This window comes from Arachis ipaensis, chromosome B05, assembly GCF_000816755.2.
Source record: "Arachis ipaensis cultivar K30076 chromosome B05, Araip1.1, whole genome shotgun sequence".
In the NCBI taxonomy this organism is placed as follows: domain Eukaryota; kingdom Viridiplantae; phylum Streptophyta; class Magnoliopsida; order Fabales; family Fabaceae; genus Arachis; species Arachis ipaensis.
In genome coordinates this window covers 102,417,723-102,433,945 of record NC_029789.2, presented here as the reverse complement: position 1 = coordinate 102,433,945, position 16,223 = coordinate 102,417,723, and the positions used below count along the sequence as shown (strand labels likewise).

Sequence of the window (16,223 nt, the reverse complement as noted above, 5' to 3'; positions counted from 1 at the left end):
ATGACACAAAATACTTATTCACAGCCACCATACCAAAGCCACAACAACCACTCTCAACACCCCAATTCCCCCCAACTATCACCACATGATGAGGACAGAATGGCCAGGATAGAAGCTATGCTTGCAAACCTTTGCAAAGAGTTTGACGACATAAAAAAATTCAAGGAGGAGGTAATATCCAATCGGCAAAATCAAGATGCTGCCACTCAAAAGCTTGAAGCACAAATTGGATACTTGTCCAAGCAAGCTCCTAGCCACAGTTCAAGTGATGCCACCAGGACAACTTCAAGAGAGAAATGCAAAGCTATTACCCTCAGAAGCGGAAAGGAATTGAAAGAGACTCCAAGGGAGACTCAAAAAGAGAAGGAGAGGGCAGTTCAAATGCCAAAGAAGAAGCACAAACACTTGTTCCCAACCCATCAAAAGAGAAAGAAGATCTGAGGTCATATGTCCCAAAGGCTCCTTACCCTCAACGCTTAATGAAAAATGCAAAAGACAGCCAATTCTCCAAATTTTTGGAGATCTTCAAGAAACTTCAGATCAACATTCCCTTTGCAGAAGCACTAGAACAAATGCCACTTTATACTAAGTTTCTGAAGGAATTGATGACCAAGAAAAGAAGCTGGAGGAATGATGAAACTGTGATCTTAACTGAGGAATGTAGTGCTATCATCCAACACAAGCTGCCTCAAAAATTGAAGGACCCAGGAAGCTTCCAAAATCCCTACATCATAGGGGAAATAACAGTTGAAAAAGCCTTATGTAACTTGGGAGCTAGTATAAATTTGATGTCCTTAACAATGATGAAGAGAATGAAGATTGAGGAAGCCGAACCAACAAGAATGGCTCTCCAATTGGCAGATCGGTCATTCAAATTCCCTCATGGAATAGTGGAAGACTTGCTAGTGACAGTAGGGGAATTCATATTCCCTGCTGACTTTGTGGTATTGGATATGGAGGAAGAAGCTAAGGCTTCAATAATATTGGGGAGGCCATTTTTAGCCACTGCTGGAGCCATTATTGATGTCCAAAAGGGTGAACTTACCCTTCGGCTACATGAGGAGAGGATGGTGTTCAATGTATTCAAAGCCATGAGCTATCCACCAGAGTCACTGATGACAAGTCATCTTATGCTAGTTTTACAAGCATTTTTCATTAGTTTCATTAGGTTTTATGCACTTTCTTGCACAATAAGTAAGTAATTGGAATGGATTTTCATGATTATCTTGAATCAATCAACCATCATTTATTTTACACAAAATCATAGGGTTTATGCTAAAATTAATTGATTTTTCATGAATGATACAAAGACCTTGTGAATTTGGTGATACTTTGATTAGTTGTTTGGTTACTTGTAGGTGAAGAAATGATGAAGAAAGGAAAGAACCAAGAAAGCGTTGCATTACCAAACGTGGCGTTCAAAAAAGGCAACGCTAGGCAAGGAAGCTCCTTGCCAAATGTACCAAAGACACAAAAAGTAGCGCTCAAAAGCTTGAACGTAGTGTTCACTTTTGTGAAATTTTTTAGGCATTAACCAAGGGAACGCTCAACTAAGGGAGCACTCAACCAAGGGAGCGTGGCGTTCAAAGAAGTGAACGCTAGTGGGAATGGTGCACAACCAAAGCGCTAGCCAAGGAGGCAGCGTTTGGAAAAGTGAACGTGACGTTCACTAAAGTGAACATTTTCACGCGCATCCAAGGAAGGCTCAGCATCAAGTGTAGCACTCAAGGTTTGAGCGCAGCGTTCACTTATTGAATGCTATAGGAAGACAAGCGCACACCAAAGGCATGCCATGAAAAGTGAACGTGGAGTTCACTTATCCAAACAGAACGCTCCCCTGGGAGTGAACCAAATGCTCCCTGACCCATACCACCAGGTGCCAAGTTGGATCCATTTCTTCATAAACCCAAAAGGTCCATTCCAAGATTTGAAGACAAAATAGAAAATGTATAAATAAGAGTGAGTTTGATTTGAAGAGGACCTTTTGCTCATTTTTAGTTTTTCACTTTTTAATTTTCATTTGGAATTTGGGAAATTGGGATTAGATTTAGTTTTCTTTCTATTTGTTCTTGCTTCTACAACTTCTACTTTCTGTTTTGGGTTTTGAATTCAGATTGAAGAATTCCATTGAAATCCTTCATCTGAGAATCATCTTCTAATTTTCTTTTGATAGTTCTATGAATTGAAAGTTGGAACTAAATTTCCTGGGTTGTTTTATTTTCATTTCTTCTGTAATTTCTTTTTTGTTTGGTCAAGGGAGAAATTGAGATCTAGATCTGCTTTCTAATCTCATTGCTCTTCGTCGATCTTCAATTTTTCTTTTAGAATTTCACAATTGAGCTAAGTTTTCTTGCTGTTTGTCTCTTCAAGCACTTTTCCATTTCTGTTTGGCTACTGAGCTGAATCTCTTCATCTCATAGCTCTCTGATTTACTTTAGCTTGCATTTTCTAGTTCAATTCTGAATTCCGGTACCCAAATCCTTTTGTTCTTCAAGCAATTTACATTTCTTAGCAATTTAGATTCAGCTATTTATATTTCTTGCACTTTAAGTTTCTGAAATTTACTTTTCTTACAATTTAAGTTTTAGCTCTTTTACTTTCTTGCACTTTAAGTTTCTGCAATTTACTTTCCCTGCACTTTAAGATTCAGCTAATTTTCATTCTGTACCTTTTATTTTCTTGCAATTTAGCTTCTGTTAATCAAAATCACTCAAATCATCAAATATTCGCTTAACTAAATTGATCACCTAACTAAAATTTCTCAATCCATCAATCCCTATGGGATCGACCTCACTCTTGTGAGTTATTACTACTTGATGCGACCCGGTATACTTATCGGTGAGTTTTCTGTGGAATCGTTTTTCCCTCATCAAGTTTTTGGAGCCGTTGTCGGGGATTGATTTAGATTGACAATGATTAATTAAGGTAATAATCTAGATTAATCATTTTTCTTTGTTTTTATCAAGCACACTAACTGTTTGAATTTTTGCTTAAGCTAAGACTAACCTCACTCTAGCAGTAGAGTGTTTCATTTTGGTTTTTGGTTTTGTGTTTTATGTCAGGAGGAAGAAGAGGTGAATCCACATCTTTTAAGCTTGATGAGAGAACCCTCCGAAGATTCAGAAGAGAAGAAAGAAGGAAAGGAGTTGTAGGAGAAGCAGTGATGAGCAGATAATTTATACCCTTTTTGGCATTATTTTTACATAGTTTTTAGTATGTTTTAATTAATTTTTTTATATTTTTATGATTTTTTATTCAAAAATCACATTTTTGGACTTTACTATGAGTTTGTGTGTTTTTCTGTGATTTCAGGTATTTTCTGGCTGAAATTGAGGGACCTAAGCAAAAATCTGATTCAGAGGCTGAAAAAGGACTGCAGATGCTGTTGGATTCTGACCTCTCTGCACTCAAAGTAGATTTTCTAGAGCTACAAAAGCCCAATTGGCGTGCTCTCAATTGCGTTGGAAAGTATACATCCTGGGCTTTCCAGAAATATATAATAGTCCATACTTTGCCCGAGATTTGATTGCCCAAACTGGCGTTCAAAGTCAGCCTAAAACATCTTTATGTAAAATGCCAAAACTAGCACCAGTATTGGAGTTAAACGCCCAAACTGGTACCAAAGCTGGCGTTTAAAACCAGGAAAAGCCTAAGCATGAAAAAGCTTCAACGCTCAGTCCAAGCACACACCAAGTGGGCCCCGGAAGTGGATTTCTGCACTATCTGCACTTAGTTACTCATTTTCTGTAAACCTAAGTAACTAGTTTAGTATAAATAGCACTTTTTACTATTGTATTCATATCTCTGGATGTTTAGTCCTTAGACCTTTGGGATGGAGGCTGGCCTCACGGCCATGCCTAGACCTTTTTCACTTATGTATTTTCTACGGTGGAGTTTCTACACCCCATAGAGTAAGGTGTGGAGCTCTGCTGTTTTTTATGAATTAGTGCAATTACTACTGTTTTTCCTTCAATTCATGCCTACTTTTTCTCCAAGATATACTCTTGTTCTTAATTCAGTTAAGTCAGAATGAAGGGTTGACCCATGACAATCACCCAATCTTCGTTACTCGCTTAGCCAAGATCGCGTGCCTGATAACCAGAAAGCGATCCACATGATGTTCAACGTAGTCATTGGACGACAGCTGGAGTATACTCTCTTGGATATCTAATACACAGACCGAGTTCGTGAGATTAGTATCTTCGTGGTATAGGCTAGAACCATTGGCAGCATTCCTGAGATCCAGAAAGTCTAAACCTTGTCTGTGGTATTCCGAGTAGGATCTGGGAAGGGATGACTGTGACGAGCTTCAAACTTGCGAATGTTGGGCGCAGTGACAGTGTGCAAAAAGACAATGGTCCTATTCCGACGCTAGCGGGAACCGACAGATGATTAGCCATGCGGTGACAACGCATATGGATTTGTTTTCATCCAAGAGGATCATACAGCTTTCCATGGAAGGAGGTAACGCTTGGTTGGAAGAAGGCAGTAGGAAAGCAGAAGTTTAGAAGCAACAAAGCATCTCCAGACGCTTATCTGAAATTCCCACCAATGAATTACATAAGTATCTCTATTTTATTTTCTATTTTATTTATCTTTTAATTATCAAAACCTCATAACCAATTGAATCCGCCTGACTGAGATTTACAAGGATGACCATAGCTTGCTTCAAGCCGACAATCTCCGTGGGATCGACCCTTACTCACGTAAGGTATTACTTGGACGACCCAGTGCACTTGCTGGTTAGCTGACGGAGTTGTGAAGAAGTGTTGAGATCACGATTCTGTGTACCAAGTTTTTGGCGCCGTTGCCTGATGACAAGTCATCTTAGCCTAGTTTCACTAGCCTTTTTCTTTTGTTTTCAATAGAATTATGCACTTACTTGAGTCAAAAGCAAGCCAATTGGGTAGATTTTCATGTTTCCTTTGATTTAATCAACCATGTATGAATTCATGCTATTTCATGAGGTTTTGTGCTATAATTGTCACATATTATGAAATAATGAATATCTCATGATTTTGAGCATAGCTTTGATGTGTTTGGTTGATTAATGATAGGTGAAGAAAGCTTGGAGAAAGGTTGATGGAAGAAGGAAGGGCTAGGAGGAAGAGAGAACAAAAAGTTTGAGCAAAAGTTTGCCTCAAACTTTAGCTCAAACTTTTGGATTAATTATGAACCAGGAAGTAAAAGCTGGAGCAAAAGTTAGACCCCTACCTTTTTGGCTAACTTTTGGGCAAAAGTTGGAGCAAAAGGTAGACCCCTAACTTTTTGGCTAACTTTTGGCATGAAAAACACTCCCTGGATGCACAAAAAGTTTGCGCCAATGTTAGCCCCTAAATTTTTGGCTAACATTGGCGCCATGAATAACCAAGGGGAGGCCAACGTTGGAGCAAAAGTTAGACCCCTAACTTTTGCCCCAACGTTGGTATCAGCAAAACAAGGGTGCTGATGTGAAAAGTTGGAGCAAAAGTAAGACCCCTAACTTTTACTCCAACTTTTACTCAAGCTTTCATGATTCCAACCCGGTTCAATTCGGTTCTTCTCCAAACTCCAAGAGCAATCAACCAAGGCCTCTCTCAACCCAATTCCACCAAGAGCAAAGGCCCAATTGAAGGCTTGAAGACCATTTGAAGAAAGTGTATAAATAGATTTGAATTTAAGTTTTAAGGAGAGCTTCCCTTTTAGTTTTTCAGAATAGCTTTCTTTTCGGTTTTGCTTAGAGCTCACTTTTATTTTTCTTAGCATTGTTGTTTAATTCAAGAGAATTTGGGAGGAGAATTGATCTCTCTTCTTCCTTGTTCTTGCCCAGCACTCTTTACTTTTCTTGTCTTGGATTTTGGGTGGAGAGTTGAAGAAATTCTATTTCAATCTCACCTTGGGATCTTGTTTAATTTTACTGCACAATTGAATTCACATCCTTTACTTCTCTGTTTGTTGCAATTTACTTTTCCTTGTTTAATTCCTGCAAATCCAACTCCCAATTCCCTTTACAACTCAAGCCATTTACATTTCTTGCACTTTAAGATTCTGCAATTTACATTTCTTGCGTTCTAAGTTTCTGCCATTTAATTTCTTGCTCTTTAAGATTCAGCACTTTAAATTCCAGTTCTCTTTAATTTCATGCAATTCATCCATTTTCTTTACTTTCTATGCAATTTAAATTCTGCAAATCACAAATCTCTCAACCAATTCTTGATTCGCTTGACTAAATCAACCACTAAACTAAAATTGCTCAATCCTTCAATCCCTGTGGGATCGACCTCACCCCCGTGAGTTATTATTACTTGATGCGACCCGGTGCACTTGCCGGTTAGATTTGGGTGTTTTGGAGAAATTCGTTTCTCTACGAAAATATCCCATCAAGTTTTTTGCGCCGTTGCCGGGGATTGATTAGATTGACAATGATTAAGTGAGGTGTTGATTTAGATCAAGCACTTTTTCTTTAATTTTTGACTAACCCACTAACTGTTTGAAGTTTTGTCTCAACTGACTACACTCAATTTGCAAAAGTATCACTGTGTGTTCCGTTGTTGATTTATATGTCATAGGGAAGAAGAGCAGCCAAAGGGAAGGATATCATTGAAGAAGGAGTTTCTGAGAAAGAAGAACACCACAACATGAAGCCACAACTCATTACACTAATAGAGAACAATTGTTCCTATGGTGGAAATCCATTGGAGGACCCTAAACAGCACCTATCCATTTTTCTGAAAACTTGTGGTGCTGTCAATCTCAATGGTGTAAACCATGATATCTGTAAGCTCTTGTTATTTCCTTTCTCACTGAAGGATGAAGCGGCACAATGGCTTGAAACATTTCCCCAAGGAAGTATCACTAGTTGGGATGATTTGGTTGCTAAGTTCCTAGCCAAATTCTCATCATCCCGACAAAATATTAAGATGAAAGAAGGAATACATCCATTCATACAAAGAGAGGAAGAACCATTGTTCAAAGCATGGGAAAGATACAAGAAAGCAAGTGACAAGGTGGATTTTCAAGCGTTCTATGAAGGATTAACCTCAGAAACAAGAAGAGCAGTAGATTACTTCTCAGATGGCCTACTCAAGGCAACAGCAACCATCCAAGGAACTGCAGAGTTCAGTGACAAAAGAGCCAATAACCAACACTCATTTGAGACGCCACGGAATGCAATTTCAAAAAAGGAAGTAATGAATCTTGAAGGAGTGAGAGCAATCATGAATCAAAACAGACAGCTATACCAGCAAACTCAGCAGCAATTGGAATCAATAGCTAGACAAATTGATTCTCTACATTCGGCCACAGTGAATGCACAATTTCCACCATGGAAACCACATTCTTATCTAAGAATGAGGGAATCTCAGCATCAGGAACAAAGGGACTTCAACTATAACAACCCCAACTTCCCAAACCTGCAAAAACACCACCATACCAACAAAAATCACTACACACCACCCCAATATACACACCTCCAGCCCTGCCCTACCTCACCACCCGCCCAAAATGACTTACATCAATCACCACAATTAACACAGCCACAACCAATCCTAAACTTCCAAAGACTTTATGTTATAGAAATGATGATGGAAAGGTTTATGAAAATTCAAGAAATGACAATAATAGAGCAGGAGGATATAAGGAAAAACCAAGAGGCATATCTCAAGAGAATTGAAAGGCACATGGAACAACTGGTTCAAAACCTTGCTAAACTGGGCGAGAAAGAGGGAAATATGTCCCTAAGAGCCACTAAAGATGACTCAAAGAACAGTGAAAAAGCTGCTGGGTTGAAAGGAAAAGCAGTTATGGAAAACAGTGAGAAGGCTACGGGAAAAGAAACAACTATCAAGGAGAAGCCTACGGTGAGAGGAGGAAACCAAAGGCAACAGAAACCTCAACTTCGATGATCAGAGGATGAAGGATGTCAAGCTAGTGACAATAAAAGAGCGCTTGTTGGGAGGCAACCCAACCGGAGAATAATTGTCACATATTATGAAAGAATGAATATCTCATGATTTTGAGCATAGCTTTGATGTGTTTGGTTGATTAATGATAGGTGAAGAAAGCTTGGAGAAAGGTTGATGGAAGAAGGAAGGGCTAGGAGGAAGAGAGAACAAAAAGTTTGAGCAAGAGTTTGCCTCAAACTTTAGCTCAAACTTTTGGATTAATTATGAACCAGGAAGTAAAAGCTGGAGCAAAAGATAGACCCCTAACCTTTTGGCTAACTTTTGGGCAAAAGCTGGAGCAAAAGTTAGACCCCTAACTTTTTGGCTAACTTTTGGCATGAAAAACACTCCCTGGATGCACAAAAAGTTTGCGCCAATGTTAGCCCCTAACTTTTTGGCTAACGTTGGCGCATGAAAATTACTCCCTAGATCCGGATTTCCCATTTCCCATTCCCTGTTTACTGTTTTCATGCTTATTTACATTTCTGTTTTAAGATCCGGTTTGATTCAAGACATCCTTTACTTCTCTGTTTGTTGAAATTTACTTTTTCTTGTTTAATTCCTGCAAATCCAACTCCCAATTCCCTTTACAACTCAAGCCATTTACATTTCTTACACTTTAAGATTCTGCAATTTACATTTCTTGCGTTCTAAGTTTCTGCCATTTAATTTCTTGCTATTTAAGATTCAGCACTTTAAATTCCAGTTCTCTTTAATTTCATGCAATTCATCCATTTCCTTTACTTTCTATGCAATTTAAATTCTGCAAATCACAAATCTCTCAACCAATTCTTGATTCGCTTGACTAAATCAACCACTAAACTAAAATTGCTCAATCCTTCAATCCCTGTGGGATCGACCTCACCCCTGTGAGTTATTATTACTTGATGCGACCCGATGCACTTGCCGGTTAGATTTGGGTGTTTTGGAGAAATTCGTTTCTCTACGAAAATATCCCATCATTGCCGCGGATTGTTCGAGTTTGGACAACTGATAGTTCATCTTGTTGCTTAGATTAGGTAATTTTATTTTATGTTTAAATTTTTCTATTTTAATTTTCAAAAAATTCAAAAAAAATATAGTTTTCGAAAAATTCAAAAAAAAAATTTTTATTTCTTCTTTAGAATTTTTAAGAACGAATTCTAGAGTTTCATAAGATATGTTGAAGCCTGGCTGGCTGTTTAGCCATGTCTAATCTTTTAGACTGAGGCTTTCACTTCTCATTGACATACTTGTATGTTTATGCTAAAGCTTGGCTGGCTATTTGGCCATGTCTAATCTTTTGGACCAAAGTTTTAGACTAACATTGCATGATTCCTGGAATTCTTATTAAAAATTTTGTATCCCTTTATCTTCTTTTTCTAAATTAATTTTTGAAAAAAAAGTTTAATAAAACCATAAAAACCAAAAATTTTATGTTTCTTGTTTGAGTCTAGTGTCAAATTTTAAGTTTGGTGTCAATTGCATATTTTTAATTTATCTTAAAAAAATTTTCAAAAATCCATGCATGTGTTCTTCATGATCTTCATGTTGTTCTTGATGAATTTCTTTGTTTGATCTTTAAATTTTTCTTGTTTGGTGTCTTTTCTTGTTTTTCATATGCATTCTAGAATTATTAGTGTCTATAGTTTAAAAATTTTAAGTTTGGTGTCTTGCATGTCTTTCTTTTCTTAAAAATTTTTCAAAATTATGTTCTTGATGTTCATCATGATCTTCAAAGTGTTCTTGGTGTTCATCTTGACATTCAAAGTGTTCTTGCATGCATTTTTGTTTTAATCTTAATTTCTTGTGTTTTGCATCATTTTTATGTTTCTCTCTCTCCTCATTAAAATTCAAAAATAAAAAAAATATCTTTCTCTTATTTGACTCATAAATTTCGAAATTTTGAATTGATTTAGTCAAAAATTTTTAAAATTTTAGTTGTTTCTTGTTAATCAAGTCAAATTTCAATTTAAAAATTTTCTATCTTTTCAAATCTTTTTCAAAAATCAAATATTTTTCATTTTCCTTTTAATATTTTCGAAAATCCCAAAATTAATTTTCAAAATCTTTTTCTTAATTTTATTTCAAATTTTCGAAATTATTACTAAGAATTAATGTTTTGATTAAAAAATTTTCAAGTTGTTACTTGCCTATTACGAAAGGATCAATCTTTAAATTCTGGAATCATATCTTTTAGTTTCTTGTTAGTCAAGTAATCAACTTTAATTTCAAAAATAAAAAATTTTTAATTTCCTTTTCAAATCTTTTTCAAAATGATTTTCAATCATGTCTTTTTCAAAATTTAATTTCAAAATCCCTTTTCTAACTTCTTATCTTTTCAAAATTGATTTTCAAATTTTTTTCAATTAACTACTTGACTTTTTGTTTGATTTTAAAAGTTTTCTATTTCAATCATATCTTTTTCAAAACCACCTAACTACTTTTCTCTCTCGAATTTTCGAAAATCACTACCCACTTTTTCAAAAATATTTTTAATTAATTAATTTATTTAGTTCTCAAATTTTATTTTATCTCTTCTCTTAAATTTCGAATACTAACCAATAATTAAAATAAAAACAAAATTTATTTTAATTTTAATTAATTAATTTATTTAGTTCTCAAATTTTATTTTATCTCTTCTCTTAAATTTCGAATACTAACCAATAATTAAAATAAAAACAAAATATTTTCCTTTTATTTTAATTTAAAATTCGAATTCTTTCTCTCTCATCTCTTTTTATTTATTTATTTATTTATTTACTAACACTTCTCTTCTTCTTATAATTCGAACCCTCTCTCCCTCTCTGTGTTCGAATTCTTCATCTTCTACCTTCTTCATTCAACTTTTCTATTCTTCTACTCACATAAAGGAATCTCTATACTGTGACATAGAGGATTCCTATTCTTTTCTGTTCTCTTCTTTTTCATATGAGCAGGAGCAAGGATAAGAACATCATTGTTGAAGCTGATGCGGAACCTGAAAGGACTCTAAAGAGGAAGCTAAGAGAAGCTAAGGCACAACACTCTGGAGAGGACCTGACAAAATTTTTCGAAAAATAAGAAGAGATGGCCGAAGCCAACAACAATGGTGGAGATGCAAGGAAGATGTTTGGTGACTTTATTGCACCCCCTTCTGACTTCTGTGGAAGGAGCATCTCAATTCCTGCAATTGGAGCAAACAACTTTGAGCTTAAGCCTCAATTAGTTTCTCTAATGCAGCAGAATTGCAAGTTTTATGGACTTCTATTGGAAGATCCTCATCTATTTTTAGCAGAATTCTTGCAAATCTGTGACACTGTTAAGACCAATAGGGTTAATCCTGAGGTCTACAGACTTATGCTTTTCCCCTTTGTTGTAAGAGACAGAGCTAGGACATAGTTGGACTCACAACCTAAAGACAGCCTAAACCCTTGGGAAAAGTTGGTCAATGCTTTATTGGCCAAATTCTTTCCACCTCAAAAGTTGAGCAAGTTTAGAGTGGAAGTCCAAACCTACAGACAGAAGGAAGGTGAATCCCTCTATGAAGCTTGGGAAAGATACAAGCAATTGATCAGAAGGTGTCTTTCTGACATGTTTTCAAAATGGAGCATCATATGTATATTCTATGATGGTCTGTCTGAATTGTCCAAGATGTCATTGGACCACTCTGCTGGAGGATCTCTTCATCTGAAGAAGACACCTGTAGAAGCCCAGGAACTCATTGAAATGGTTACAAATAACCAGTTCCTGTGAATAATGGGACAACTCAGAAGAAAGGAGTTCTTGAGATTGATACTCTGAATGCAATATTGGCTCAGAACAAAATATTGACTCAACAAGTCAATATGATTTCTTAGAATCTAACTGGAATGTAAGCTGCATCAGGCAGTACTAAGGAAGCTTCCTCTGAAGAAGAAGCCTATGACCCTGAGAACCCTGGAATGGAAGAGGTGAATTACATGGGAGAATCCTATGGAAACACCTATAATCCTTCATGGAGGAATCATCCTAATCTCTCATGGAAGGATCAACAAAAGCCTAATCAAGGCTTCAATAATAATAATGGTGGAAGAAACAGGTTTGGCAATAGCAAACCTTTTCCATCATCTTCTCAGCAACAGACAGAAAATTCTAAGCAGAGCCACTCTGACTTAGCAACTGTAGTCTCTGATCTATCTAAGACCACTCTCATCTTCATGACTGAAGCAAGGTCCTCCATTAGAAATTTGGAAGCACAAGTGGGTCAGTTGAGTAATAAAGTTACTGAACTTCCTCCCAGTACTCTCCCAAGCAATACAGAAGAGAATCCAAAAGAGAGTGCAAGGCCATAAACACGTCCCACATGGCCGAACCTGTAGAGGGGGAAAGGTAGTGATTTCCAAAGAGGAAGACCTCAATGAACGTCCATTGGCCACTAAGGAGTTCCCTAGTGAGGAACCAAAGGAATTTGAGGCTCATACAGAGACCATAGAGATTCCACTGAACTTACTGTTGCCATTCATGAGCTCTGATGAATATTCTTCCTTTGAAGATGTTGAAGATATTATTTTAGAGCTAGTTGCTCAATATCTAGGAGCAATCATGAAGCTGAATGCCAAGTGATGAGCGGATAATTTATACGCTTTTTGACATTGTTTTTAGTATGTTTTTAGTAGGATCTAGTTACTTTTAGGGATGTTTTCATTAGTTTTTATGTTAAATTCACATTTCTGGACTTTACTATGAGTTTGTGTGTTTTTCTGTGATTTCAGGTATTTTCTGGCTGAAATTGAGGGACTTGAGCAAAAATCAGATTCAGAGGTTAAAGAAGGACTGCTGATGCAGTTGGATTCTGACCTCCCTGCACTCAAAATGGATTTTCTGGAGCTACAGAACTCAAAATGGCGCGCTTTCAATTGCGTTGGAAAGCAGACATCTAGGGCTTTCCAGCAATATATAATAATTTATACTTTGGCCAATTTTAAACGACACAAACTGGCGTTCAACGCCAACTTTCTGCCCAATTCTGGCGTCCAGCGCCAGAAAAGGATCCAAAACCAGAGTTGAACGCCCAAACTGGCACAAAAGCTGGCGTTCAACTCCAAGAAGGACCTCTACACGTTCAACACTCAAAGCTCAGCCCAAGCACACACCAAGTGGGCCCCGGAAGTGGATTTATGCATCAATTACTTACTTCTGTAAACCCTAGTAGCTAGTTTATTATAAATAGGACCTTTTACTATTGTATTAGGTATCTTTGATCAGTTGTATGCTATCTTAGATCATGTTTGAAGGCTGGCCTCTCGGCCATGCCTGGACTTTCACTTATGTAATTTTAACGGTAGAGTTTCTACACTCCATAGATTAAGGTGTGGAGCTCTGCTGTTCCTCAAAGATTAATGCAAAGTACTACTGTTTTCTATTCAATTCATCTTATTTCACTTCTAAGATATTCATTCGTACTTCAATCTGAATGTGATGAACATGACAATCATCATCATTCCCTATGAACGCGTGCCTGACAACTACTTCCGTTCTACCTTAGACTGAATGAGTATCTCTTAGATCTCCTAACCAGAATCTTCGTGGTGTAAGCTAGAATGATGGCGGCATTCAAGAGAATCCGGAAGGTCTAAACCTTGTCTGTGGTATTCCGAGTAGGATTCAATGAATGAATGACCGTGACAAGCTCCAAACTCGCGATTGCGAAGGTGACCATAGCTTGCTTCATACCAACAATCTCCGTGGGATTCGACCCTTACTCACGTAAGGTATTACTTGGACGACCCAGTGCACTTGCTGGTTAGTTATGCGAAGTTGTGAAGATATGTTTAGACCATGGTTCTGTGCATCCGTTTTTGGTGCCATTGCCGGGGAATAAATTTTGAACAACAATTCACAACCTGAGTAGCAATTTCGCATACCAAGTTTTTGGCGCCGTTGCCGGGGATTGTTTGAGTATGGACAACTGACGGTTCATCTTGTTGGTCAGATTAGATAATTTTCTTTTCAAAAATTTTCAAAAATATTTCAAAATTTTCTTGTGTTTTCGAAAAAAATTTTATTCAAAATTTTTAAGAATGAATTCTAGTGTTTCATGAAGCATGTGAAGCCTGGCTGGCTGTAAAGCCATGTCTAAATTTATTTGGACTGAGGCAGCAATTTGTTATCAAGAGCAAGCTAGTTGTTGCTAATCCACCTGCTGCTGTTCCTGATTCACCTGCTGAAGCTTAGCTGGCCATTGGCCATGTCTAGTGTTTTGGACCGAAGCTTTCATTGAAAGCTTGGCTGGCTAGTGAGCCATGTCTAATTCCTGGACTGAAGCTTCAGACTAAGAATGCAAGATTCCTGGAATTCATGTTAAAAATTTTGGAATCCTTATTTTTCTTTTTCAAATAATTTTCGAAAAAATACCAAACTAGTAGCCTAGGTTTACAAAAAATAAGTGGACTATGATGGATGATGCAGAGATCCACTCTGGGGCTCACTTGGTGTGTGCTGGGGCTGAGATTTAAGCAATTCACGTGCAGAGGCCATTTGTGGAGTTGAACGCCAGTTCTTGTGCCAGTTTGGGCGTTCAACTCTAGCTTTTGATCCTTTTCTGGCACTGGACGCCAGAATTGGGCAGAGAACTGGCGTTGAACGCCAGTTTACGTCATCTATCCTTGTGCAAAATATGGACTATTATATATTTCTGGAAAGCCCTGGATGTCTAATTTCCAACTCAATTGGAAGCATGCAATTTTGAGTTCTATAGCTCCAGAAAATCCACTTTGAGTGCAGGGAGGTCAGAATCCAACAGCATCAGCAGTCCTTTTTCAGCCTGAATCAGATTTTTGCTCAGCTCCTTCAATTTCAGCCAGAAAAATACCTGAAATTACAGAAAAACACACAACTCATAGTAAAGTCTAGAAATATGAATTTTTCCTAAAAACTAATGAAAATAGACTAAAAACTAACTAGAACATACTCAAAACTATATGAAATTAACCCCAAAAAGCGTATAAAATATCCGCTCATCACAACACCAAACTTAAACTGTTGCTTGTCCTCAAGCAACTAGACAAATAAAATAGAAGACTAATAGGTTGAGAAGCAATAATATCTCAGAGTTTTTGAGTGAAGCTCAGATTTCAATTAGATGAGCGGGACTAGTAGCTTTTTGCTTTTGAACAATTTTGGCATCTCACTTTATCCATTGAAGCTCAGAGTGATTGGCATCTATAGGAACTTAGAATTCAGATAGTGTTATTGATTCTCCTATTTCAGTGTGATGATTCTTGAACACAGCTATTTTATAAGTCTTGGCCATGGCCCTAAGCACTTTGTTTTCCAGTATTACCACCGGATACATAAATGCCACAGACACATAATTGGGTGAACCTTTTAGATTGTGACTCAGTGTCGCCCTTGCTCCTCTTGTTCTTTAAACATATAGGTCAGCATTTGACTGTGTTCCTTCTGTTCTTTTATTATTTGCTCCATAACTTCCCGTATCTTGGTAACAGACGTCTCAAGATACTCCCAGTATTCAGATTGAGGGATCTCTGGGAGGAATTCCTGTTCTCTCTTCTTGATGGGATCATCCTGTACTTGTTGTTTTTCCATTGATGCTTTGGTGATTGGCTTCTCAACTGAGATATACTCAGTTATTCCCATCCTTACTCCAACGTCCTTGCAGAGCAGAGAAATCACGCTTGGATAAGCCAACCTGGCCTCTTTAGAATTTTTGTTAGCAATTTTGTAGAGTTCAGCTGAAATCAGCTGATGAACCTCCACTTCCTTTCCCATCATGATGCAATGGATCATCACTGCTCTTTTAACTGTGACTTCAGAATGGTTGCTAGTAGGCAACAGAGAATGCCCAATGAAGTCTAGCCATCCTCTGGCGACTGGTTTGAGATCCTCTCTCTTGAGTTGATTTGGGACACCCTTTGTGTTGGTGGTCCACCTGGCTCCAGGGATACATATGTCCTCTAGAATTTTATCCAGGCCCTTGTCTGCTCTCATCATCCTCCTGTTGAAGGAGTCTGGATCATCCTTCAGCTGAGGTAGCTTTAAGATCTCCCTGATCCTGTCAGGGTGGGTATGAACAATCTTTCCTCTGACCACGGTCTGATAGTCATAGAGAGCAGTCCCAGATAGTTTCTGCTTGTCAGTTTGCCACATATTAGCATAGAACTCCTGGACCATGTTCCTTCCCACTTTCGTTTTAGGATTAGCTAGGACTTCCCAGCTCCTGATTCGAATTTGCTCCTGGATCTCCGGGTATTCATCTTCTTTCAGATTGAATCTAACTTCCGGGATCACTGATCTCAGACCCATTATTTTGTTATAATGGTCCGAATGTTCTTTAGATAA

At 37.6% G+C, this 16,223-nt stretch overlaps 1 protein-coding gene across 1 annotated transcript; it reads left to right on the top strand.

Annotated features, from left to right (window-relative positions):
* Window positions 297-3,152, top strand: LOC107640811. Its single transcript, XM_016344309.1, has 2 exons — window positions 297-1,079; window positions 3,063-3,152. Exons 1-2 carry the CDS (start codon window positions 297-299, stop codon window positions 3,150-3,152), a joined length of 873 nt encoding a protein of 290 aa, XP_016199795.1.